This window comes from Macaca nemestrina, chromosome 1 (assembly GCF_043159975.1).
Source record: "Macaca nemestrina isolate mMacNem1 chromosome 1, mMacNem.hap1, whole genome shotgun sequence".
Lineage (NCBI taxonomy): Eukaryota > Metazoa > Chordata > Mammalia > Primates > Cercopithecidae > Macaca > Macaca nemestrina.
Window position 1 is genome coordinate 2787071 of NC_092125.1, and position 27836 is coordinate 2814906.

Here is a 27836-nt window from a genome sequence, read left to right on the forward strand (position 1 = left end):
CTCTACAAGCCCTGATTCATTTATGTAGAAACAACAGTCTTCCTTTAGAAACATACATGTACCACCTTTTTCAGCAGTGAGTAGGTCTAGGGCCCTCCAGTTCTGCAAGGTTACCTGGGCTAGGGACGTAAGCTGCCGCTGAAGGGAGGCAAGGGACTCAGCCGACTCCTCCATAGCAACGGCAAATTGTTGGTACAACTTGTTGCTTTCTATGAGGGTGTGACCTAGGGCTCCCCCCGCCAGTCCGGCCGCAATGAGGGATGCGGTGAGGGAGATTCCCGCAATGAGGGGGAGAAATATGGCTCGTGCAGGTCTCGGTCTAGGGACTGGGTGAATAGCAGTACTAGTCCAGTTACCGGTGTACCCCAGGAACTCGCCGGCAGTTAGTAGAGTCAACCGGGGAACTAGTGTGACAGGAAGACACAGTAGGTTGGTAACAGAGGGACCAGATAGGTTCTTAGATAATGTTCCATTACACCAGAAGAATATGCCTGGTGGAGCCCTTAGGGTGATATTAGGGGGCATTGCAGTGATGCTGCAGAGGCTGGAATTGGTTCCTGAGAAACAGTAGGGAAACTTCTCCTGACTGGGGTTTAGGTATAGGGGCACGTTAAGGATAGGGGCATATGAGAGGTTTCGGAGGTTGTTAGCTTGGGCAGAGGTAGAGGATCCCCATGGCAGAGGGACAGCAGTTAGCGGTGGACGCCCTAGAGTGGCACACAGAAAGCAGCCAGACAGGCTGTAAAGTCCTGTAAGGTTAGCAAGTTCTAATCCTTCTTGTAACAATTTTAACCAGGAGAAAGGACGTAAGTCTTGTGTTAGTCTGTTTTCTTATCGTTGGATATTTCCATGGATCAGGGGCAGTACCTGCACTAGACCTCGCCACAGGTAGAGGTGACTGCTAGGCCATGTGGAGGAGGAGGAGTAGTATACAGCCCTATGTTGAGGCATGGTCCAGCGGGAGTTCCAGGGGTCTTTAACTATCCATGTATATGAAAAGTCTCCGTCCCGTCTACGATGGAAGGCCCACTTAGGGTCTAACTGTTCTTCCTCTCCCCAATAACGGGATCTATGGATGTTACAATAGTTATAAGGGCAGCCAGCATTTTGGTGCCATCAATAGTGTTTACAATTGTATTTAGTCTGATCAAACTCAAAGCATATTATTGGTGCCATAGGTTTGGCTATTTGAAAACCAGTAAAATTTAGTAGAATTGGGCTATTGCACCCTGAGGAAGGGCAATCAGCACTGGCCAGTAATTTCCCGGGCTTATGAGGTTGCCCAGGGTGGGTTCAGTTTTCATAAAGCCAGAATCTCCAGACAAAGGGATTAAGAGCTGGTTTTGTGATTTCCCCAGCGGCCACTAGGGCGACTAACGTTAGGGTTAGACTACCTAACTGCATGTTTACAGTGAGCTATGCTGCCGGCGCAGGGTGAGTTTTAAGGGGTTGTTCTTAGCTCTGTCCACAGTTCAGGTGGCCGGTGCTTCAGCCGCTGCCGTGATTGGCCCCAGAAGGTCGGAGGTTGGGTCCACTGGCTTGACGTGGGTGTAATGGATCCACGATGCGATGCCTTCTACCTTCAGGGCGGTGGGTTTGGTTAGGAGTACCTGGAGCGATCCTTTCCACCTGGGTTCTAGGGTCTCTTGTCGGTGTCGCTTAACCAGGACCCAGTCTCCCAGCTGGTACGGATGGGGTGTCGGCGGGGGACCGGTCTCATATAGTTCCTTTAGCTTGGGCCAGATCTCTTGATGAATTTTCTGCAAGGCTTGTAGGGAAAATAAGAGTTCAGAGACATTTTCTGTTTCAGATTTGAGCAGATCATCTTTTAGGCTGGGAACCAGGGATGGGGGTCTGCCATACATGATTTCGTAAGGGGTAAGGCCCAGTCTGTAAGGGGTATTACGGGCCCGGAACAGAGCGTAGGGGAGAAGGACCACCCAATTAGCGCCAGTGTCCATAGTCAGTTTAGTTAAGGTCTCCTTTAAGGTCCGATTCATCCTCTCTACCTGTCCTGAACTCTGGGGCCTGTAAGCGCAATGTAATTTCCAATTTGCCCCAAGGATGGAAGCCAAATCCTGACTTACCTTAGCGAGGAAGGCCGGCCTGTTATCTGACCCTATCTGGACGGGGAAGCCATACCTGGGGAGGATATCTTCCAGGATTTTCTTTGCTACAACCTGAGCAGTTTCCCTTTTGGTTGGGAATGCTTCAGTCCACCCTGAAAAAGTATCTACAAAGACAAGTAAGTACCGATACCCGTATTTTCCTGGCTTTATCTCAGTAAAATCTACTTCCCAGTAGATACCGGGCCTGGTTCCCTTGAGCCTTGTTCCTGTTGCAGCCTGGGATTGGGGGTAGGCGTTGTTAAGCTGGCAGACTTTGCAACTTGTCACGATGCTGCTGGCCGTCTCGGCTGTATGTCTGAATTTGAGCTTAGAGCGTCTGATCAGGTCTACCATCCGCCGAGCACCCAGGTGGGTGGTTCGGTGGATGTGTTCTAACACCTGTTGTCCTAATTGTTCTGGTAGGATGGTTTGGTCATTAGTATCAGTCCACCACCCATTCTGGATCTGTTTCAGGGGAAGTTTGTCAATCCACTGGAGATCTTGTTCTGAATAATCAGGGAGATATGGCAAGTCCCGGGGGCCCGGGTTAGGGAGCTGGAGTGCAAGGAGTTGGCTGGGAGCCTTTGCCACATTTCTTGCAGTTTGGTCTGCCAGAAAGTTGCCTTGAGCAGTTGGAGTGGTTGGTTTCTGATGCCCTGGGCAATGCACAATGGCTAACTTTTCTGGCCTCCATAGGGCTGTTAACAGGGCTAGGATCTCTTGCTTGTTTTTTTATCTCTTTTACTTCAGCCGTTAGTAACCCTCGCTCCCTGTAAATGGCCCCATGTATGTGTGCCGTAGGAAAAGCATATCGGCTGTCTGTGTATACTGTCAGTTTCTTCCCTGCCCCTAAGGTCAGAGCTTGGGTGAGCGCTATCAGTTTGGCTTTCTGGGCCGATGTCCCCGGGGGCAGGGGTTCCGCCCAGATTACCTCAGTCTCTGAAGTCACTGCCGCTCCAGCGTAACTCTGGCCTTGGTGTACGAAGCTGCTCCTGTCAGTGAACCAGACTAGGTCAGCATCAGGAAGTGGGCGGTCCTGCAGGTCCTCTGGAACTCCGTGCACCTGAGCTAGTATCTCGGTGCAATCATGGAGCGGGGCGTCCAGGTCTGGGTTGGGCAGCAGCGAGGCAGGGCTTAAGGTTGTTGGGGGCAGGAAAGTTATCTTGAGGGGATTCAGTAGTAGTCCTTGGTAGTGGGTGAGCCGGGCATTACTTATCCATCGATTAGGTGGCTGTTTGAGTACACCCTCGATGGCGTGTGGGGTAACGACCCGTAATTCTTGACCCATGACAAGTTTATTAGCATCTTGTACCATCAGGGCCGTGGCCGCAATCATTCGGAGACAAGGGGGCCACCCGGCAGCCACTGGGTCTAATTTCTTTGACAGGTAGGCAACTGGCCTCTGCCAGGAGCCTAAGTTCTGAGTTATTACCACTTTGGCGGCACCCTTGCTCTCGTCCATGTATAAGTGGAAGGGCTTGGTGACATCAGGTAGTCCCAGTGCAGGTGCAGAAAGTAGGGCGGTTTTGATCTGTTGGAAAGCCGACTCGGCTTCTTCTGTGCAATTAAATGGCTGCTGCCCCCGTGTTGCCTGATACAAGGGTTTAGCCAGCTCTGTGAACCCAGGTATCCATAGTCTACAAAATCCTGCCGACCCCAGGAATTCCCTTACTTGTCGGGTGGAGTGTGGCCTGGGGATCTGCAGAACAGTCTGCTTCCAGGCGTTTGTTAACCAGCGCTGCCCTCCTTTTAGCAGGTACCCCAGATATGTTTCTTCTGGTTTACAGATTTGAGCTTTCTTTGCTGAGGCTCGGTAGCCTAGATTCTTTAGAGCTTGTAAGAGACTCCTGGTCCCTTGAATACAAGCTTCTTGGGTCTCAGGAGCAATCAGGAGATCATCAACATACTGTAGTAAGGTTATTTCAGGGTGTTTGCTCTGTTATTGTAAACCCGCTGGGCTATCTGAAGGAGGTCCTGCCTTTTAATGTCTGGGGCCGCCTGGTTTACAAGAGACATTACAACAGCTGCCTGACTTCCTGGAGCCTCTGGGTCTATGGGGGTGTACTGTCTAAAAGCTTCCATTAATCTTTCTAAGTAGGTAGCTGGGGCTCCCTGTCTTCCCCTGCAGAACAGAGTATACTTTAGCCAAATTAGTGGGCTTGCGAGCAGCTGCCCGGAGACCCGCCATCAGAGTCTGGCGATAAAGGTGTAGCCGTCCCCTACCTTCTGCTGTGTTGTAGTCCCACGCCGGCCTGTATTCTCTCTCACTCCTCCGTTGTGAACAAGATTCAGAGGAGCTGCTGACAATCATCCCAAGTAGGCTGGTGGGTGAACATGACACTATCCAGTAAAGCCATTAAATCTTTGGGGTTGTTTGAAAACCGAGCACTCTGGGTCTTCCAGTTATACAGATCACTGGTAGAGAATGGCCAGTACTGGAGACTGGGGATTCCCGTGTCATCTGGGGGTCCTATTTCCTGAAGGGGTAGAGCCACTGTGGAGTCAGGCGGCTGGGGGGGGAGCTAGCCCGCGAAGTGCACCCTCGCGTCCGCCCCGCCGGCCCTTCAAAGTTACTTTCACTTTCAGCGGGTCCGTGTGCGTCGGCCGCCTCCCGTCCGCCTGCTCCTTCCCGCGGCTCAGCCCGGGGGGCGGGTCTGGGTCCCAGAGGGGTACGGAGGGGGTTCTGTGGACAGTGGGTCCCCGCTATCAGGTAGAACAGGATGGGGGGGGCAGTTGGCTGCTTGGATTTTAGCGGCCGAGCAACCAGTGCCTTACAAGGTTCAGGGGCTGGTTGGAAAGGTGACAGCCAGGGAGGCGGGTTCTCAACAAGGTCCTGCCATATGAGGATATATGGGATTTGATCTAAGTGGCCCGCACGCCCAGGTAGGAAAATCTTGGACTTTACTCTAGTGATGACAGGAAGTCGGAACGTCCCTTCGGGTGGCCACCCCACATCAAAGGCAGGCCATTCAGAGTGGCACAGAGTAATTAGCTTTCCCTTCCTGATTTCCATACTAAGATCATGGCCCCTTGCTCTAACATCCTTGAAATTACTTGTAAGGAGAGATAGGGGAGTGCTCTGGGTATTACCCATCCTGTAATAATTTGTAGTCTCTTTCTGCAAAAGAATATGGGTTAGAATTCCTGTAAAGGAAATCTGGCGTATTAATAATATCTAGCCGCAAGCACGCTCTGGAAGCCCGGGTCAGAATCAGTTCAGACAGCCGCAGGCTCGCTCCGGAAGCCCGGGTCAGAATCAGTTCAGACAACCGCAGGCGTGCTCCGGAAGCCCGGGTCAGAATCAGTTCAGACAGCCACAGGCGCGCTCCGGAAGCCTGGGTCAGAATCAGTTCAGACAGCCGCAGGCGCGCTCCGGGAGCCGGGGTCAGAATCAGTTCAGATAGAAATCTACATCAGACGAGAGCCAGGGGACGTCTCCCACCGGTCTCCGCTGACCGTCCTATAGCGCGTCCGCCAGGACTGCATCAGCCTCAGTTTCAGACCTCGTGAGTCACAGATACAGGTTCAGAACAGACACAGACAGACAAACAGAGACGAGCCGGCTCACCTATCAGCAGATCGATCCTGGTAGATCCGTTGACCACGGGTCTGGTAGGCTTGGGGAATCCCGGACGAGCCCCCAGATGTTATGCCCAGACCGTTTGTTCCCCAAAGAAGACCACCAGAGTCCAGAGTCAAAGCCAAGCGGCAAGGATCTTTTACTACAAGTTCGAACTTGGTCCCTCCGTTCCACCACATACAGGAGGGCCCCGAACAATGCAAGTGCTTGCCTTTTATAGCCCGAGGTAAATAGGATACATCAAGTTACAGAGGAACAAAGGAATTCTTTTGGTTACAGCACTACAATTGGTTAACATTTTAAGTCATACATTTAGCAGTTTTCTATTGGTTCCCACACTTTCAGTAAATCCACGAACGGCTCTGTCCTTATCGGAGACTTTTCAGGTGGTGTTTGTACTGGGCTCGGGAAGTTGAGTGATACATGGGGGGATGTGTTTGTACTGGGCTCGGGAAGTTGAGTGATACATGGGGGGATGTGTTTGTACTGGGCTCGGGAAGTTGAGAGATATATGGGGGGATGTGTTTGTACTGGGCTCGGGAAGTTGAGAGATATATGGGGGATGTGTTTGTACTGGGCTCGGGAAGTTGAGCCCGGGGCTGAGGAATGTGCCTGATTTCTTTCATTCCTTTCATCATCACACATTAAATGTCAGATAAATTATTCAAGTACTCTGAATTATCTTGTTAGTTTACCAGACTTCTATGTCAACATTTATTATAGCCTTTGTTTGGTAGCTATGGGGGGGAGGAGGAAATGAAGGATTGATATTTGCTAGCTGTTCATCGCCTGAGCCTCTCAGGTATCTTGATTCTGCTCATTATTTTTTAAAACCAGGAACAAACATTTTGTATGTATTCGTGGATTGTTACTTTTCGTCATCAGACATAGCCTCTGATTAACTTAGCAAGAGAGAGGGAAGTGAAAAAATCTGAGGAGCCAGGTCTAAGGAAGGCAGGGTTCAGGGCAGCCGGGGGATTTCGTCTTAAAGAGGTTTCCTAAAGAAAACCCTCTCCCGGTTTTGGCTGCATTTCTCAGATTGGCCTGGCATTCTGTGCTGGACATCTTTCAGCAATGTGGGGCCTCTTGTTTACATGTCTGTTGGAAGCTAAGTTGCCTTGTTTCCTACAATAAAGATACTGATTTAATTCTGCTCTCAGAAGCACTCATAGTTTTTTCCACCCACTCATATTTTCAGTTTTGTTATTGATGTTTTCCAGGGTGGGGAATAGTGATTAGGTTTTGCTGTCCTATTTGCTCTGTTTTTTTTATGGGGAGAGTCAAGGAGATTAAAAAATTACATCACTGCCATCATTTCCCCAGAATTCTCTTGTTTTCAAATCTTGACTGAATCTTGAGTAATATTCTTAGATTCCTAATTTTTTTTTTTTTTTTTTTGAGACAGGGTCTCACTCTGTTGCTCAGGCTGGAGTGCAGTGGTGTGATCACAGCTCACTGTAGCCTCAATCTCTCGGGCTCAAGCGATCCTCCCACCTCAGCCTCTCAAGCAGCTGGGACCACGGGCTTGTGCCACCATGCCCGGCTAATGTTTTAATTTTTTTTTTTTTTTGTAGAAATGAGGGCTCACTATGTTGCCCAGACTGGTGTTATTCTTTATCTTCTTTATCTACTTATTCTTTATCTTCTTGATCTATGAATTTCTGAAAGAGAATTTATAATATCTAATATTGCAGGAAGTCAGGGACCCCAAATGGAGGGACTGGCTGAAGCTGCGGCAGAAGAACATAAATTGTGAAGATTTCATGGACATTTATTAGTTCCCCAAATTAATACTTTTTTTTTTTTTTTTTTTTGAGATGGAGTCTCTCTCTGTCACCCAGGCTGGAGTGCAGTGGCCGGATCTCAGCTCACTGCAAGGTCCGCCTCCCGGGTTCACGCCATTCTCCTGCCTCAGCCTCCCCAGTAGCTGGGACTACAGGCGCCCGCCACCTCGCCCGGCTAGTTTTTTGTATTTTTAGTAGAGACGGGGTTTCACCATGTTAGCCAGGATGGTCTCAATCTCCTAACCTCGTGATCCGCCCGTCTCGGCCTCCCAAAGTGCTGGGATTACAGGCTTGAGCCACCACGCCCGGCCAATTAATACTTTTATAATTTCTTGCACCTGTCTTTATTGCAATCTCTGAACATAAATGGTGAAGATTTCATGGACACTTATCACTTCCCCAATCAATATCCTTGTGATTTCCTATGCCTGTCTTTAATCTCTTAATCCCGTCATCTTCTTTGTAAACTGAGGAGGATGAATGTCGCCTCAGGACCCTGTGATGATTGTGTCAGCTGCACAAATTGTTTGTAGAGCATGTGTGTATGAACAATATGAAATCTGGGCATCTTAAAAAAGTACAGGATTAACAGCGATGTGCAGGGAACAAGAGAGGTAACTTTGAACTGGCCGCTGGTGAGCCAGATGGAACAGAGTTATTTTTCTCCTCTTTCAAAAGCAAATAGGAGAAATATCGCTGAATTCTTTTTCTCAGCAAGGAACATCCCTGAGAAAGAGAATGGTCCCTGAAGGTAGGCTTATAGACGGCCCCTTTAAGGTGTACAGTCTTTAATGGTCAAAGCCAAGGGATGAAATAAGCCCCGGTCTCCTGTTGTGCTCCCAGGCTTATTAGGATGAGGAAATTCCCACCTAATGAATTTTGGTCAGAAAGGTTGTCTGCTCTCAAACCCTGTTTCCTGATAAGGTGTTATCAATGACAATGCGTGCCCGAAACTTCATTAGCAATTTTAATTTCGCCTCATCTGGTGGTCCTGTGATCTCGCCCTGCCTCCATTTGCCTTGTGATATTTTATTACCTTGTGAAGGATGTGATCTTTGTGACCCACACCCTATTCGTGCACTCCCTCCCCTTTTGAAAATCGTTAATAAAAACTTGCTGGTTTTACGGCTCAGGGAACATCAGGGATCCTGCTGACATGTGATGTCTCCCCTGGACACCCAGCTTTAAATTTCTCTCTCTTGTGCTCTTTCCCTTTATTTCTCAAACCATCCGAGACACCTAGGAAATAGAAGAGAACCCACGTTAAACATCCGGAGCGGCTTCTCTCGATAATCTAACTCTTATATGGTACCTGCTATCTTCCAGGCCCTGCTTTAACTTACTGTGTTTTGGTCAGTTTTTCCTTGGAGATCTGTGACGTATGCTTTATACATTGTGAGACTGGGTAGATTGGTTACTTTGTGTGTAACAGTTGGTGATGGAACTCTTTTGTCATCGTGTGTTGGCTTTATCTCTATTAACGCATTTAACCTTCAAGTCTCTTTTTTTCCGAAACTAATGTAGTTACACAGGTTTTTTTGCAGTTAATATTCGCCTGACATATCCTTTTCATGCCACCACTGCATGTCCTTTGGTTTGAAGTGTGTCTCATGAACAGCTAAATGTTGATGTGATTTGATCCAGTTTTATTTAAGAATGGTAGGATAGTGTGTGGTTACAAGCAAGAACTTTAGGGCCCATCGCTTGGGTTTGGTTTGTTGCCTGGAGTATTGATATCTAGAAGCTAGAGTTCTGCACTTGGGGGTGGATGGAATTTTTTGACGTTGCTTTATTTAGACTTTTAACCACTTCCCTTGTTTTATGCCCCATAACTCACTTCTGTTCTTTCAGGGGTGAGGTACCTGATGTATTCAAGTTCTGCTTCTCTGCAGGATTCTGTTTTTATCCTTTCAGTATCATCTGCCACTTTCACTTTATGGTATGATGCCTTAGCAGTGTGTACTACTCCATCTATTTTTTATCTTTTGAAAATGTATTGAAATATCTCTAAAGTTGGCATAATAAGACTGCTTAGCTTATACAGAACTGTTTCAAATTTAGTGTGAGTTAATAGATATAAAGAGCTTCATACTGTGCCTGTCATATCAGAAGTGCTTAGAAAGAGCTGTTCTGTTTTGTCATTGATGTTAGTATTACAGGTTGACTTTTAGTGCCCTTGACCACCTTGAAACTGGACACAGTCCTGTCTGATCCTTGTCACTGCTAATTTTACCATCTGATTTATTATTTTTATTTTATAATACAGATTTTTAAAAATATCTGCTTTTCTGTTACCCAGGTGATTTGGGGGAGATAACGTTAAAGCATCTCAATTCAGTATGTCTAAAGTAGTAATTGAATTAAATGGAATTTTAAAACCATTTCTCAGGAGGAGTATATTCATAATTAAACTGTATGATAATTTAAGACAACATTTTTTTATTGGAAGGATATAGAATACTTTTCACCAGTTTATGGACTAGATTTGAATTTGATATGGAGAGATCAGTCAGTATCTTTATGAAGTGTTTTAATCTAATTGGAAATGTCTCTAAATTTTAATTAAATTTATGTTAAAAAGAACATTAATGGTGGTGATAGTTGCACAACAATCTGAATATGGTTAGTGCTACTGAACTGTGCACTTAAAATGGTTAAAATAGTGAATTTTATGTTATGTATATTCTACCAAAGTTTTAAAAAAGGACTTTTTTTTTTTTTTTTTGTCGGGGGCTGGGGGTGTGTACGATATCATTCTCCTTTAGTACATGGAGATCTATGGGTCCAGGGCTGTGCCTTATTATTTTTTCTTTGAGATTCTTTTTCTTTTTTAATTTCAATAGGTTTTTGCGGGGAACAGGTGGTGTTTGGTTGCATGAATAAGTTCTTTAGTGGTGATTTTTGAGCTTTTGGTGCATCCATCTCCCAAGCAGTGTACACTGTACCCACTGTATAGTCTTTTATCCCTCACTCCCCTCCCAACCTTTCTCCTGAGTCTCCAAAGTCCAGTGTATCATTCCTATGCCTTTGCATCCTCATAGCTTAGCTCCCACATCTGAGTGAGAACATATGATGTTTGGTTTTCCATTCCTGAGTTACTTTACTTAGATTGATGGTCTGCAATTCCATCTAGGTGACTGCAAGTGCCATTATTTTGTTCCTTATTTTGGCTGAGTGGCATTCCATGGTATATGTATACCACATTTTCTTTCTTTGTTGATTGATGGGCATTTGGGCTGGTTCCATATTTTTGCAATTGCAAATTGTGCTGCTATAAATGCGTGCAAGTATAAGTATCTTTTTTGTATAATGACTTCTTTTCCTCTTGGTAGATACCCAGTAGTGGGATTGCTGAATCAAATGGTAGATTTACTTTTAGCTCTTTAAGGAATCTCCACACTGTTTTCCATAGTGGTTGTACTGGTTTACATTCCCACCAACAGTGTAAAAGTGTTCCCTTTTCACTACATCTATATCAATAATCGATGTTTTTGATTTTTTGATTATGGCCATTCTTGCAGGAGTGAGGTGGTATCACATTGTGGTTTTGATTTGCATTTCCCTGATAATTAGTGATGTTGAGCATTTTACCGTATGCTTCTTGGCCATTTGTATATCTTCTTTTGCGAATTGTCTGTCCATGTCTTTAGCCCACTTTTTGATGGAATTGTTTTGTTCTTGCCGATTTGAGTTCTTTGTAGATTCTGGATATCAGTCCTTTGTCGGATGTATAGATTGTGAAGATTTTCTCCCACTCTGTGGTTTGTCTGTTAACTCTGCTGATTATTTCTTTTGCTGTGCAGAAACTTTTTAGTTTAATTAAGCCCCATCTATTTATCTTTGCTTTTGTTGCATTTGCTTTTGGGTTCTTGGTCATGAAGTCTTTGCCTAAGCCAATGTCTAGAAGGGTTTTTCCGATGTTCTAGAATTTTTATGGTTTCAGGTCTTAGATTTAAGTTTTTGATTCATCTTGAGTTGATTTTTGTGTAAGGTGAGAGGTGAGGATCCAGTTTCATTCTTCTATATGTGGCTTGCCAGTTGTCCCAGCACTATTTGTTGAATAGGGTATCCTTTCCCCACTTTATGTTTTTGTTTGCTTTGTTGAAGATCAGTTGGCTCTAAGTATTTGGGTTTATTTCTGGGTTCTCTATTCTGTTTCACTGTGCCTATCTTTATACCAGTACTATGCTGTTTTGGTGTCTGCGGCCTTGTAGTATAGTTTGGAGTTGGATAATGTGATGCCTCCAGATTTGTTCTTTTTGCATAGTCTTGCTTTGGCTATGTGGTCTCTTTTTTTGTTCCATATGAATTTTAGGATTTTTTTTTTCTAGTTTTGTGAAGAATGATGGTGGTGTTTAGATGGGAATTGTATGGAATTTGTAGATTGCTTTTGGCAATATGGTCATTTTCACAATATTGATTTTTCCCATCCATGAGCATGGGACATGTTTCCATTTGTTTGTGTCATCTGTGTTTTGTAGTTTTCCTTGAAGAGGTCTTCGCCTCCCTAGTTAGGTGTATTCCTAAGTATTTTGTTTTACTTTATTTTTTTGCAGCTATTGTAAAAGGGGTTGGGTTCTTGATTTGATTCTCTACTTGGTTGCTGTTGCTGTATAGCAGAGCTACTGATTTGTGTACATTCATTTTGTATCCTGAAACTTTGCTGAATTCATGTGCCAGTTCGAGGAGCTTTTTGGATGAGTCTTTAGGGTTTTCTAGGTATACAGTCATATCATCAGCAAACAGCCACAGTTCGACTTCCTCTACTGATTTGGATACCTCTGATTTCTTTCTCTTGTCTGATTGCTCTAGCTAGGACTTCCAGTACTGTGTTGAATAGAAGTGGTGAAAGTGGACATCCTTGTCTGATTTCATTTCTCAGGGGGAATGATTTCAGCTTTTCCCTGTTCAGTATAATGTTGGCTGTGGGTTTGTCATAGATAGCTTTCATTACCTTAAGGTGTGTCCCTTCTATGCCCATTTTGCTGAGGGTTTTAACCATAAAGCGATGCTGGATTTTGTCAAATGCTTTTTCTGCATCTGTTGAGATGATCACGTGATTCTTGGTTTTAATTCTGTTTATGTGGCGTATCACATTTATTGAGTTGTGGATGTTAAACCATCCATGCATCCCTGGTATGAAACCCACTTGATCATGATGAATTATCTTTTTGATGTGATGCTGGATTCAGTTAGCTAGTATTTTGTTGAGGAATTTTGCATCTGTGTCATCAGGAATATTGGTCTGTAGTTTTAATTTTTTGTTAGGTCCTTTCCTGGTTTTTGTACTAGGGTGATACTAGCGTCATAGAATGATTTAAGGAGGATTCCCTTTTTCTCTGTCCTCTGGAATAGTGTCAATAGGATTGGTGCTGGTTCCTCTTTGAATGTCTGACAGAATTCAGCTGTGAATCCTTACGGTCCTAGACTTTTACTTACGGGCAATTTAAAAATAATTACCATTTCAGTCTTGCTGCTTGTTATTGGTCTGTTTGGAGTTTCTATGTCTTCCTGGTTTAATTTAGGAGGGTTGTGTATTTCCAGGAATTTATCCATCCCCTCTAGGTTTTCTAGTTTAGGCGTGTAAAGGTGTTCATAGTAGCCTTGAATAAACTTTTGTATTTCTGTGGTATCAGTAGTAATATTTCCCATTTCATTTCTAATTGAGCTTATTTGGATCTTCTCTCTTCTTTTCTTGGTTAATCTTGCTAATGGTCTATCAGTTTTATTTATCTTTTCAAAACCAGCCTTTTGTTTCATTTATCTTTTGCATTTTTTTTTGTCTGTTTCAATTTCATTTAGTTCTGTTCTGATCTTTGTTATTTCTTTTCTTCTGCTGCATTTGGGTTTAGATTGTTCTTGTTTCTCCAGTTTTGTGAGGTGTGGCTTTAGATTGTCTGTTTGTGCTTTTTCAGACTTTTCAATGTAGGCATTTAATGTTCTGAACTTTCCTCTTAGCACAGCTTTTGCTGTATCCCGGAGGTTTTGATAAGTTGTGTCCCTGTTATTGTTCAGTTCAAAGACTTTTTAAATTTCTATCTTGATTTAATTGTTGACCCAACAATCATCCAGGAGCAGGTTATTTAATTTCCATATATTTGCATGATTTTGAGGGTTCCTTTTGGAGTTAATTTCCAATTTTATTCCACTGTGGTCTGAGAGAGTACTTGATATAATTTTGATTTTCTTAAATTTACTGAGACTTGTTTTGTGCCCTATCATATGTTCCATCTTGGAGAATTTTCCATGTGCTGATGAATAGAATGTATATTCTGCAGTTGTTGAGTAGAATGTTCTGTAAATATCTGTGAAGTCCATTTGTCGTAGGGTATAGTTTAAGTCCATTGTTTCTTTGTTGACTTTCTGTCTTGATGACCTGTCTAGTGCTGTCAGTGGAGTATTGAAGTTCCCCACTATTATTGTGTTGCCATGTATCTCATTTCTTAGGTCTATTAGTGATTGTTTTATAAATTTGGGAGCTCCAGTGTTAGGTGTATATATATTTTGGATTGTGATATTTTACTGTTGGACTAGTCCTTTTATTGTTATATAATGTCCCTCTTTGTTTTGTTTAACTGCTCTTGCTTTAAAGTCTGTTTTGTCTGTAAGAATAGCTACTCCTGCTCACTTTTGGTGTCCATTTGCATGGAATGTCATTTTCCACCCCTTTACTTTAAGTTTATGTGTGAGTCTTTATGTGTTAGGTGAGTCTCCTGAAGACAGCAGAAATTTAGTTGGTGAATTCTTATCCATTCTGCCATTCCATATCTTTTAAGTGGAGTATTTAGGTCATTTACATTCAGCGTTAGTACTGAGACATGAGGTACTATTCTATTCATGGTGCTGTTCGTTAGTACTGAGATGTGAGGTACTATTCTATTCATTGTGCTGTCTGTTGTCTGACTACCTTGTATGTTTTTTTTTTATTGTGTTATTGTTATATAGGTCCTGTGAAATTTCTGCTTTAAGGAGGTTCTATTTTGGTGTATTTCGAGGATTGGTTTCAAGATTTAGAGCTCCTTTTGACAGTTCTTGTAGTGCTGGCTTGGTAGTGGTGAATTCTCTCAGTATTTGTCTTAAAAGACTGTATCTTGCTTCATTTATGAAGCTTAGTTTGGCTGGACACAAAATTCTTGGCTGATAATTGTTTTGTTTACGGAGGTGAAAAATAGGACCCCAATCCCTTCTAGCTTATAGGGTTCTGTTACAGAGGGGGTTCATAGACCTCACACAAGAAATAATTCTGGGTGAGTCCACAGAGTAAAGTGAAAGCAAGTTTATTAGGAAAGTAAAGGAACAAAAGAATGGCTACTCCATAGACAGAGCAGCCCCGAGGACTGCTGGTTGCTCATTTTTATGGTTATTTCTTGATGATATGCTAAACAAGGGGTGTATTATTCATGCCTCCCCTTTTTAGACCATATAGGGTAACTTCCTGATGTTGCCATGGCATTTGTAGACTGTCATGGCACTCATGGGAGCATAGCAGTGAGGACGACCAGTGACCTCTGGTCACTTTGGGTTTTGGTGAGTTTTAGCTGGCTTCTTTACTGCAACCTGTTTGATCAGCAAGGTGTTTATGACCTGTATCGTGTGCCAACTTGAGTCTCATCCTGTAACTTAGAATGCCTTAACGGTCTGGGAATGCAGCCCAGTAAGTCTCAGCCTCATTTTACTCACTGTGTGCCACCATATGCCTTTTGAACTTCAAGATGGAGTTGCCCTGGTTCACATGCCTCTGACAGTTTCTGCTCAGAAATCTGCTGTTGCTCTGATAGGTTTTCTGTTATAGGTTACCTGATGCTTTTGCCTCACAGCTCTTAAGATTCTTTCCTTTGTCTTTGCTTTGGATAACCTCTTGACTGTGTGCCTAAGTGATGAGTTTCTCAGGTATTTGAGCTTCTTGTATTTGGATGTCTAGATCTCTAGCAAGGCCAGACAAGTTTTCCTTGATTATTTCCTCAAATAGTGTTTCCAAACTTTTAGGTTTCTTTTTTTTCCTTGGGAACACCCATTATTCTTAGATTTGCTTGCTTAACATCATCCCAAACTTCTTGCTTTGCTCATTTTTAAAAATTCTTTTTTCTTTGTCTTTGATGGATTGGGTTCACTCGAAAGCCAGTCTTCAAGCTCTGAAGTTCTTTCTTCTGCTTTTTCAATTCTATTGCTGAGACTTTGCAGTGCATTTTGCATTTCTGTAAGTGTTTCTTTGGTTTATAGAAGTTGTGATCGTTTTTTATTTATGCTATTTCACTGAAGAATTTTCCTTTCATATTCTGTATAAGTTTTTGATTTCTTTAAGTTGGAGTTCACCTTTCTCTGGTGCCTCCTTTATTAGCTTAATAATTAACCTTCTGAATTCTTTTTCTGGCAATCCAGATATTTTATCTTGGTTTGGATCCGTTGCTGGTGAGCTGGTGTGATCTTTTGGGGGGTTGTTAAAGAGCCTTGTTTTGTCATATTACCAGATCGTTTTTCTGGTTCCTTTTCATTTGGGTGGACTATGTCAGAGGAGAGATCTGGGACTCAAGAGCTGCTGTTCAGATACCTTTGTTTCAAGGGGTTCTCCCTTGATGTGGTGTTCTCCCTCCTCCCCTAGGGATGGAGCTTCCCAAGAGCCGAACTGCAGTGATTGTTTTTCTCTTCTGGGTCCAGCCACCCAGTGGAGCTGCTGGGCTCTGGGCTGGTGCTGGGGAGTGACTGCTGAGAGTCCTGGGATGTAATGGAGGGCGCAGGGGCGAGAAGTGACTGCTGAGAGTCCTGGGATGTAATGGAGGGCGCAGGGGTGAGAAGTGGACTCTACAGGGTCCTTGGTTGTGTTTTTGTTCAGTGGGCTGGTTTTGTGTTGGTTGGCCTCCAGCCGGGGGTTGGTGCCTTCAGGAACACATCAGCTGTGGTCCTGTAGGGAGGAAGCAAACTTGCCCTAAGGTTGCCCGGTTACTTATTCAGGTTTCTTAGGTGGTGGGCAGGGCCATAGAGCTCCCAAGAGATCATGGCCTTTGTCTTTGGCAGCCAGGGCTGGTAGAGAAAGACCACCGGGGGCAGGGATAGGGTGTCTGAGCTCAGATTCTCCCTGGGCGGGGATTGCTGCGGCTGCTGTTGGGACGGCGATGTGGTTTTCAGTCTAACGGAGTTATGTTCCCTGGGGGATTATGGCTGCTTCTGCTGGGTCACACAGGCCGCCAGGAAAGTGGGGGAAAGCCAGCAGTCACAGGCCTCATCCCGCTCCCATGCAGCCCGCAGTCCTGAAGGCTGGTCTCACTCCCACCGTGTCCCCACAGCAGCACGGAGTCTGTTTCCAGGCAGCTGGTGACTGTGACTGGGAACTTGCCCCAGACCACCAGCCTCCTTGCTGAGCAAGCAAGCGGCTCACATCTTTTCAGAGTCTCAGGGAGCCTGCGGTGGCGATACAGTTCCGTCAAAGGGTCTGTGGATTCTCTTAGTTTACCTGGTATGTTGCTGTGGTGGTTCTTGGATCAGAAATTCACAGTGTGAGTCCCCACACGCTGCTCAGTCTGTGATCGGGAGCCGCAAGCTAGTCCTGCCTCTTCCCTGCCATCTTCTGTGAGACCAAAGGACTTAGTTTTCTGTCAGTGTCTCACATGGAAGGTTCAAGAGGAGGCTGGCTCATTAGTGTGAAAATCCAAATCTTAAGGGATTGAACATAGTGGAGTAAACAGAACATACTGGTGTCCGTATGTTGGCTTATGTTTTCTTTCTTCAACTAGGTAGTATGTTTCCCACTCATTTCTTAACGCAGAATTTTTTTTTTCCCCACAGGAAGGAAAAGCTGATGCGATGCTCTCAGTGCCGCGTGGCCAAATACTGTAGTGCTAAGTGTCAGGTAAGACTTTTCAGCCATATATAAGTGAGGCTTTCAAATTATTTACTCTTAAATTTGTCCTTCACTATACCTGTTGCCTATGTCTACTTCTTTACAGCCTTTAACTTACTTTTACTTGGTATTCACCTGCTGAGTCACACAGGTCGCCAGGGATATTAAAATGTTAAAACTAATATTAAATATATATGATGAAAAATTGGGTGTGTGTGTATATGTTTACTATGTGAAAGTGAATGTCTATTCCTCCCCATCTTATTGCCCCCTGACTTCAATTCTCATTTCCACTGTTAAGTTTCTCATATGTCTTTGTAGCATTTGCTTGTGCAGACATGTTTGTATATCTATATCCTATGTTTAAAAAAACAAATATACGTTTGTATATATAAAGTACACGTATTCTTGTGTACTTTGATTTTTTTTTTTTTCATTTATCAATCTACTTTGAGGAACATTTTGTATCCCATATGTTTCATTGTATGAATTGACCATAATAACAATTTCTTTGCTGATGAATACTTAGAACTTTTATAATATTTGGTATTGCCAGTAATGCACTTCACATCCTGTCTTGCACATTTTTGCACACTTCCCCAAATTAACAGTAGGATAAATTCTTCTTATTGTATCAATTGTTGAAAGGATATGCCTTTTGAATTTTTAAAGATAATGCCAAATTTCCTGCCAAGAGTTTGAGTTAATTCACGAGTACTGTTGTTAACATCTTTGAAATTCTTGAAAGGATGTATAATTAACATTCAACATGACCTTTTCTTCTAACCTTATGATTAATCATTTAATAAGAAATGTAATTATGTCCTAATGAGTTACATCTTATTAAAAAGTCTAATTAGAGGTTTTATGTCTGTGTCACTTGCCTCCTCCCTGCCACCCTCCACTCATCCTTTTTGTTTCTTGTGTTTTGTATATGCACACCTCCAGAATTTCTTCTTTCCTTCTTTTAAATTGAGGCCATGCTTGTCTCAGGGATTTTCTTCTCTCTCATTTTCTCCTTTGAAAATAATTTCTTGAGACTACACAAAAAGTGGTCTTAATGGAAAAGAAATCAAATGTACAAAAATATCAGGGGTTCCAGGTTCTCATGCTAATTCTGGCATTTGCTGGTTAAATTATCTCAGGGAAAATACAAACTGTGTGGGCCTCAGTTTCTGAATCTGTACTGACAATAACAGTTAATATTTATTAGGCATCTACTGTGTGCCAGGCACTGTATTATTCCATTTGGTTTTCCAAGACTCTTGTGAGAATTAGGTACTATTATTATGCTCATTTTATTAATAAGGAAAATGAGGACAAAGAGGCAGCCAACTTGCCAAATATTCTATAACTAGTAGGCTCTGAAGTTTCAGAAATGAAACTCAGGTATTCAGACTTTTAACTGCTCTTTTAAACCTAAATTCTGTTCTTGCTCCAACATTATGATTAGGTCTAGTTTTCCATTATATTTGTATTATTCTTTTGTTTCTTGGCTTTTGGGTTTTTTTTTTTTTGGAGACAGTCTTGCTTTGTCTCTTGGACTGGAGTGCAGTGGTGTTATCAAGTTCACTGCAGTCTTGAAATCCTGGGTTCAAGCGATCTCCCTGCCTCTGTCTCCTGAGCAACTGGGACTACAGGTACATGCCACCATGGCCAGCTAATTAAAAAATGTTTTTTAATGGGGACGAGATCTCACTATTTGCCCAGGCTGATGTTAAACTCCTGAGCTCTAGTGATCCTCCTGCTTTGGCCTCCCACAGTGCTGGGATTACAGGTGCCGGCCACCATGCCCAGCCAGTATAATACTTTCTAATTAAAATAGGATAAGAAATTTCAAAATGACTGTATTATTTCCACCTAATTTTTTATACAAAAGTTTTGTCGAAGCTAGAAAGATCCCTGATTTATGTAAGATTGTTACCAACAAGAAGTAACTAAAAGCAAAAAGTGAAACATTAATACTGCTTTTTATACAGTGTTTGTTCCAGAAAAGTTGTTTTATGGTGATGTTCTGGTTGTTTTATTCATGTGAAGCTCAGCTATTTGTTTCTAGGAACTTCAGATTAAACAGAGTACATAGAGAAGCGACAAATTATCCTATTATTTCACACAAATCTAGGCAAACTTGCTTTCTAATCTCAATGACCTAAACAGTTTATTAATAAAACATTTAATAAACAGTTTACTTAATTAAACATTTTTTTCCCCTGTTTTATGAGTATTTTTCCTCTAGTGCCACTTCATCCTTTTGTAGTACACTCAAGGAGGAGAAAAGCCATTATCTGATTAGAATGAGTAGCAGGAGTTTGGTGGGTGGGTATGTCATTTTGATGTATTGTAGTGCATGTGTTTTTACTACATATATTAGCTGTTTACTGGAGCATCAATAATAATGTCACTGTCAGATATACTGTGGAAGGTAACAGGAAAACAGCTAGTAAGATGAAGGATATATATAATAACAGCTAGAGTATGTATTTGTATGTGTGTGGAGGGGGAGTTAAAGATTGGACAGAACATATGCATTTAAACTGCTGTGTTTATCCCAACCTTAAAATACAGCATTAAACATTGTAATTATTGTGGATACCCACAAAGCTGCGCAAAATTAAATGACAGACTGAACTGTGAACAGTAATGAACAGAACGCAAAAGCACTTGGAGTGGAAATTGATACAGAGGATGTAAATCTGTAGTATAAAATCCATAATATGTATTCCCCAGGGGGACGTGATTTTGGTTCACTAGCTTAGCATTTGATGTGTGGGACCATGCCATCAAGTTGTCTGAGAGAGGCTATTGGGGTACTGCAGGGTGTAACATGTGCCTTGTGCCCACAGGATGGTGTCAGTGCTATTGGTATTCACATTTCTTTCTTTTTTCTTTTTCTTTTTCGTTTTTCTTTTTTTTTTTTTTTTTTGAGACGGAGTCTTACTCTTGCCCAGGCTGGAGTGCAGTGGCGCCGTCTCAACTCCCTGCAACCTCCACCTCCCAGGTTCAAGCAATTCTGGTGCTTCAGCCTCCCCAAGTAGCTGGGACTACAGGCGTGTGCCACCACGCCCAGCTAATTTTTTTGTATTTTAGTAGAGATGGGATTTCACCATGTTGACCAGGCTGGTCTCGAGCTCCTGAGCTCAGGCAATCTACCAGCCTTGGCCTCCCAAAGTGCTGGGATTAGAGGCATGAGCCCACCACATCCGGTGCACATTTCATTTTCAAACATAAGCAATACAAGGATATGTTTTCCTATAAAAACATCGTATAGACTCATACAGAGTAAAACATAAAAGTCTTTCTCCAGCTTCCTTCCCGCACTTCTACTTCTGTTTTTCAGAGATAATCCAAATGTGTCTATTTTATGGATGGAGGATATATACCAAACTATTGGTCTGTGCATCATATATAGTGTACACATCGACATATGTATTTACTCCTGTGTACAGTACTGTTTCTGTTACTGGTCAAAATGTTTTTGTCATCAGTGGCTTTATATTCCTGTCTCTACCTTGTTATGAGGTGTCTATCATATAATTTAATAGAAGGAGGTCCAGTCTTTTTTCTCTATTGGCATAAACAGAACATCACACATGATTCCAAGATCGGAGAGGAGGAGCAGGCTAAATTTTCTTATAAAAAAGCATTTTCCAAACAAAAAATGGCAGCAATGGTGATAGCAAGTAAGTCAATTTCAAGTAATTCACCAAGTATTATTTTACCTTTTCAGGATTTAATTTGATTTATAATATATACATTTCTAGTTGAATGAATTAATTGCTGAGCAAAATAAGCAGTTAGGCACTACATGAAGTGGTAATTTATATACTTTTCAAAAGCACTGTTTTAGCAGATACAAGCTCTATTTTATATGGATAATTACAGACCTCTTTAAAAATGTGAATCGTATTTTTGGGTTTACATTTTACGCTTAGTTGTAGACTGATTTGATTCCTATTTGATGGGTAGAAAATTAATCCCGCATTAGTAAGCACTTAGCAGAGTGATTTAATAAGTTGGTTTCTAGACTGCCATACCCAAGGCCATGATAAGGAAGGAAGTCAAGCTTTGTTTACTTCATAAATGTTCTGTGCTCGGCCTCAAACTGATAGGCTTTGCATGGAATGTACTGTAGATAAGTCAGCTTTGTATCTACCTGTAAACACAAAGGAAATGCTACATAAAGTTTAAAACGATTTGGTCGATTTGGTCGTATTTCAGTGTTTGACCTCCACAGGTGTCTGGAGCCGGAAGTTTTTCTTTTCTCCCTTTACCTTTGCCTGCTGCGTGATCTTATCTACTCCCATTACTTCAAGGGGCATCTGTATATTATTCCTTCTCAGGACTCCGTCTCCAGCCTCCTTTCTCCTGATTTCCACTTGGCTGTTGCACAGGTGTCTCTGGGGTAACATGTCTAAGTCTGAGTACATTATCTTCCCCTAGACCCCCTTCCCTTCATGTTTTCCAGCCTCAGTGAACAGTTTCACCAGCCACCCAGCAGTCTGAGTTGCCAGGTGTCATCTCCGATTCTCATCCTTTCCTGGCCACACATCCGTTTAATCATCATGTTGTGCTGATTTTACTATCTCACTACCTAAAGATCTGAAGTGGTTCCCTTCTCGCCAGCTTCTCTAGTACTACCTGTTACCATGGTCTCCTTCTCTAGTGCTACCTGTTACCATGGTCTCCTTCTCTAGTGCTACCTGTTACCATGGTCTCCTTCTCTAGTGCTACCTGTTACCATGGTCTCCTTCTCTAGTGCTACCTGTTACCATGGTCTCCTTCTCTAGTGCTACCTGTTACCATGGTCTCCTTCTCTAGTGCTACCTGTTACCATGGTCTCCTTCTCTAGTGCTACCTGTTACCATGGTCTCCTTCTCTAGTGCTACCTGTTACCATGGTCTCCTTCTCTAGTGCTACCTGTTACCATGGTCTCCTTCTCTAGTGCTACCTGTTACCATGGTCTCCTCCTCTAGTGCTACCTGTTACCATGGTCTCCTTCTCTAGTGCTACCTGTTACCATGGTCTCCTTCTCTAGTGCTACCTGTTACCATGGTCTCCTTCTCTAGTGCTACCTGTTACCATGGTCTCTTTTCTGGGTTAGCTTCATGGTTACTACGATTCTTTCCCACTTCTAATTTAGTTTCTACACAGGAGTTAGAGTGATTATTATGCTCTAAGTCCTGGGGGTTGGTATGATAAGTAATAGGCAGTGAGCCAGTAAATAAGATCCTGACTTTGGTAAAGCTTCTGTTATGGAGTAGAGAGACAGTGACAGATGCCCATGATTATATGATTGACTGTGGTTGGGCTGAGCACAGACTCACCTGTGTGTAGGTGGATACAGAAGGGTTTCCTGTAGAGGTGACATTTAACCTGAAATCTAGAATTAATGTAGCTCTTTCTGCTTTTCGTTTAATTAGTGTTAGCACGGTATATCTTTCTCTATCCGTGTTTATTTAATCTATTTATATGTAAAATGGGTTTCTTGTGGATGACTTATGGTTGGGTTTTGTGTCTTGATCCACTGTGACCATCCCTGTCTTTTAATTGATGCATTTAGATCATTGACATTCAGAGTGATTATTGATATAGTTGGGTTAATGTTTATCATATCAGTTTTCTATTTGTTGCCCTTGTTCTTTGTTCCCATTGTTGTCTTCCACTATTTTTCTGCCTTTTGTGGTTTTAATTGAGCATTTTGTATGATTTCATTTCTCTTCATTAGCATATCAGATGTATATATGATATATATAATCTCCTTTTTTAGTGATTGCCCCAGAGTTTGCAATATACATTTAAAATGAACCTAAGTTCCTTTTTTAATGACTGTCCCAGAGTTTACAGTATACGTTTAAAACGAACCCAAGTTTACTCTCAACACTGCTGCTTTACAGGTAGAGTAAGTAACTTAGAATAACAAAATACTTTTAATTCCTGCTCCCTCTCTTTAAAAAGAAAAGTGTTTTAGAAATGAGATCTCGCTCTGTCACCCAGGCTGGAGTGCAGTGGCCTGAACGCCCCTCACTGCAGCGTCGACTTCCTCAGCTCAAGTCATCCTCCTTCCTCAGCACCCCTCAAATAGCTGGGCCTACAGGCATGCACCACCGTGCCTGGCTACTTTTCGTATTTTGTGTGGAGATGGGATTTCGCTATGTTGCCCCGGCTGGTCTTGAACTCCTAAGCTCAGGCAGTCCACCTGCCTCGGCCTCCCAAAGTGCTGGGATTACAGGCCTGAGCCACTGCGCCCGGCCCCTGCTCCCTCTCTTATGTCATTTATTTAGCTTATACATAAACATACATAATTAAATATATTGATACTATTAGTAGTCTTTTGAACAAACTATTATCTGTTAGATCAATTAAGAATAAGAAAAATGAAAGTTTTTATTTTACCTTCATCTATTCCTTCTTTGATTTTCATTCTTTATGTAGATCTCAGTTTCTAACCTTTATCATTTCCTTCTCTCTACAGAATTTCTTTTAACATTTCATGTGGGCAGGTCTACTGGCAATACATTTCCTCAATTTTTGTTTTCCTGAAAAAGTCTTTATTTTTTCTTCACCTTTGACGGGTAATTTCACAGGGTACAGAATTCCAGATTAGTAGGTTTTTTTTTCCTCTCAGTACTTTATTTCATTCCACTCTCTTGTACCTGGCTTCTGAGAAGTTGGCTGTGATTCTTTGTTCCACTATATGTAAGGTGTTTATTTTAGTCTGTTTTGTGCTGCTATAACAGAATAACTGAAAGTGGGTAATTTATAAAGAACACAAATTTCTTTTTATTTCTTCAAATTTATTTAATTTGTTTTCAACATTTATTTTAGATTCTGGGGGTGTATGTGTGGGTTTTCTACAGAGGTCTACTGTGTGATGCTGAGGTTTGGAGTATGTTGAACCTGTCACCCAAGAAGTGAGCATAGTACTCAGAAGGTAGTTTTTCAACCCTTGCACCACCCCCTCCTTCCCCTTCCTTATATTCTCCAATGTATATTGTTCTCGTATTTATATACTTGTATACCCAGTTTTAGCTCCCACTTATAAGTGAGAACATACTGTATTTGATTTTCTGTTTCTGTGCTACTTTGCTTAGGATAATGGCCTCCAGCTGCATCCATGTTGTTGCAAAAGACATAATTTTTTTTTTTTTTTTTTCCTGAGACAGAGTCTCACTCTGGCACCCAGGCTGGAGTGCAGTGGTGCGATCTAGGCTCACTACAACCTCTGCCTCCCATGCTCAAGTAATTCTCGTGCCTCAGCCTCCTGAGTAGCTGGGATTAAGGCGCCTGCCACCATGTCTGGCTAATTTTTGTATTTTTAGTAGATACAGGGTTTCACCATGTTGGCCAGGTTGGTCTTGAACTCCTGACCTCAGGCAGTCCACCTGCCTCAGCCTCCCAAAGTGCTGGGATTACAGGCATGAGCCACTGTGCCCGGCCCAAGGACATGATTTTATTCTTTTTTATGGCTTCATAGTATTCCATGGTATATATATATTACATTTCTTTATTCAGTCCACTAATCATGGGCACCTAGATTGATTCCTTGTCTTTGCTATTGTGAACAGTGCAGGGATAGACATACAGGTACACGTGTCTTTCTGGTAGAATGACTTATCTTCCTTTGGGTATATACCCAGTAATGGAATTGCTGGGTCACATGGTAGTTCAAGTCTCAGTTCTTTGGGAAGTCTCCAGACTATCTCCACAGTGGCTGAACTAATTTACATTCCTACCGTCAGCGTATAAGTGAAGAGCAGAAATTTGTTGACTCACATTTCTGGAGGCTTAGAAGTTCTATATTAAGATGGCTACATATGGCGAGGGCCTTCTTGCTGTGACAACACATGGTGGAAGGCATCACAAGGTGGAAGGGCCAAGAGACAAGAAGGCATCAAATAATGGAATTAATCCTGCCCATGAGGACAGAGCCTTCATGGCCAAATCACCTCTTAATGGTCCCATCTCTTAACACTGATATAATGGTAGTTAAATTTCAACATGAGTTTTGGAGGGTACAGACCTTCAAACCATAGCACACACCTTTCAAGTATTTTGATATTTTTAGAAAATGACATGTTACTGAAACCATTTCAGTATCTATGAATATCTAAAACAGACATATACTTATCTTTAGCTATAAAAATCTGGCTTCTCAGTGTTTTAAAAAACCTTTGATTTTCTGTAGTTTGAAAATGACATGCCTTGGTATAGATTTTTGGACTTTTATCCTGCTTGGTCTTCTGTGAGTTTCCTGGATCTGTGGTTTGGTGCCTGGCGTTAATCTGGGAGAACTTCTCAGTCATTGTTACTTCACGTATTTCTTCTGTTCCATTCTCTCTTTATTCTTCTTCTGACATACCGATTACACCTATCTTGTACCTTTTTGTAAAATCATTCCAGTTCTCGGATGTTCTGTTTTTTTATAAAGTCTTTTTTCTCTTTGCTTCTTAATGTTGGTGGTTACTGTATTGAGATAGTTTCAGCTCAGAGATTTTTCTCTCCAGCTCTGTCCAGTGTACCAATAAGACACCAGAGGCATTCTCTATTTCTGTTGGTGTTTTTGATTTAGCAGTTCTTCTTGGTTCTTAGAATTTCTGTTTCTATGCCTGTATCTCCTGTCTGTTCCTGCATGCTGTCTCCTTTTCCATTGGAATCCTTTGCATATTAATTATAGTTCTCAAAAATTCCTAGTCTGGTAATTCTAACATCCTTGCCATATCTGAGTCTGGTACTAATGCTTGCTCTGTCTCTTCAAACTATGTTTTTTGCCCTTTAGTATGTGACGTAGTTTGGGTGTGTCCCCACCCAGATCTCCTCTTGAATCGTAGTTCCCATAATCCCCATGTGTCCCGGTGGGGACCAGGACCATGGGGACCGTATCCCCCATCCTGTTCTCTTGATAGTGAGTGAGTTCTTACAAGATGGGATGGTTTTGTAAGGGGCTTCCTGCTTTGCTGGGCACTTCTCCTTCCTGCTGCCATATGAAGAAGGATGTGTTTGCTTCCCATTCCACTACGATTATAAGTTTCCTCCACAGCCCTGTGGAACTGTGAGTCAATTAAACGTCTTTCCTTTATAAATTACCCAGTCTCGAGTATTTTTTCATAGCAGCATGAGAATGTACTAATACAGTGTGTCTTATACTTTTTTCTTTATAGCTACACATGATGTAAAAGGAACCACTGTAAATAGGCCTTTAGTAGTGTGATGGCAAGATGTAAGACGAGAGGACTTATTCTATCGTTCTTTTTTTTTTTTTTGAGATGGAGTCTGGCTCTGTTGCCTGGGCTGGAGTGCAGTGGCGTGATCTCGGCTCACTGCAAGCTCCGCCTCCCGGGTTCACGCCATTCTCCTGCCTCAGTCTCCTGAGTAGCTGGGACTACAGGCGCCGCCACCACGCCCAGCTAATTTTTTGTATTTTTAGTAGAGATGGGGTTTCACCGTGTTAGCCAGGATGGTCTGGATCTCCTGACCTCATGATCCGCCCACCTTGGCTCCCTCTTTGTTATTTCTTAGAATTGGCTGTCCCTGGGAGGAGCAGGAGCAGTCTTCTCTGTAGTCAGAAAGGTGTTTAAAATGTCAACACATCATAATACAAGTAGAGCATCCCAAATAAAAAAATCTGCAGTGCTCCAAAATCCCAAATATTTTAAGCACCAGCATGACACCCAAAGGAAATGCTCATGGGAGTATTTTGGATTTTGGATTTTTAGGTTTGGGATGGTTCAGCCAGTAAGTATAATGCAAACATTTCAAAATCCAAGGAAATCCAAAATCTGAAGCCCTTCTGGTCCCAAGCATTTCGAAGAAGGGATACTTAACCTGTATTCAGAAATAAAAATATAAAGAATATAGCCTTACACACAGTTGATTTTCAACAAAGGTGCCAACATAATTCAATAATGAAAGGATGATCTTTTCAAAAAATTGTGCTGATGTGCACATGGAAAATAAATGATAAAAGTAACAACAATTCTTCACTAGATTGAATAAGATTTAGGTTTAATAAGGTTAAACTTAACGGCTAAAACTATAAAATCAAGAAAACATAGGAGAAACTCTTTGGATATGGGGTACATAAAATTTCCTATGTAGAGTACAGAAAGCACTAAGCCTCCAAGAAAAATTGATAAATTGATTTTCATAAAAATTAAACCCTTCAGCTCCTTGACTTCATTAAGAAAATGAAAAGACAAACTATAGACTTGGAGAAAATATTTGAGACATCTCTCTCCCCCTCTTTCCCTCCTTTTCTCTTTCTCTCCCTCCTTCTCTCTCTCTCCCTCCAACCAAGAAGTTGTATCTAGAATGTATAAAGAATACTTATAATTTGGTAGTAAGAAAACCCAGTAAAACAGGTAAAAGATTTGAAGAGACACTTTAAGAAGATATACATTAAAAGATAATCATTGTCACTGGTCATCAGATAAATGAAAATTAAAACCGTAATGAGATGTTACTACACATCCACTAGAAAGACTAAAATTAAAAGGACTGACCTTGTCAAGTGTTGGCAAGGTGATGGAGCA

At 42.2% G+C, this 27836-nt stretch overlaps 1 protein-coding gene across 10 annotated transcripts in view; it reads left to right on the plus strand.

Moving 5' to 3' along the window:
• Positions 1 to 27836, plus strand: part of LOC105474705 (SET and MYND domain containing 3) — an 813173-nt gene that overhangs the window by 135519 nt on the left and 649818 nt on the right. For all 10 annotated transcript variants that reach the window (XR_011607705.1, XM_071069323.1, XM_071069331.1 and 7 more), the window contains exon 2: positions 17253 to 17316. Coding sequence is in view for 9 of the 10 variants with exons in the window: in XM_071069323.1 (XP_070925424.1) it covers positions 17253 to 17316 (64 nt within the window). In the remaining variant the exon portion in view is untranslated. The remainder of the gene's footprint in view (positions 1 to 17252; positions 17317 to 27836) is intronic.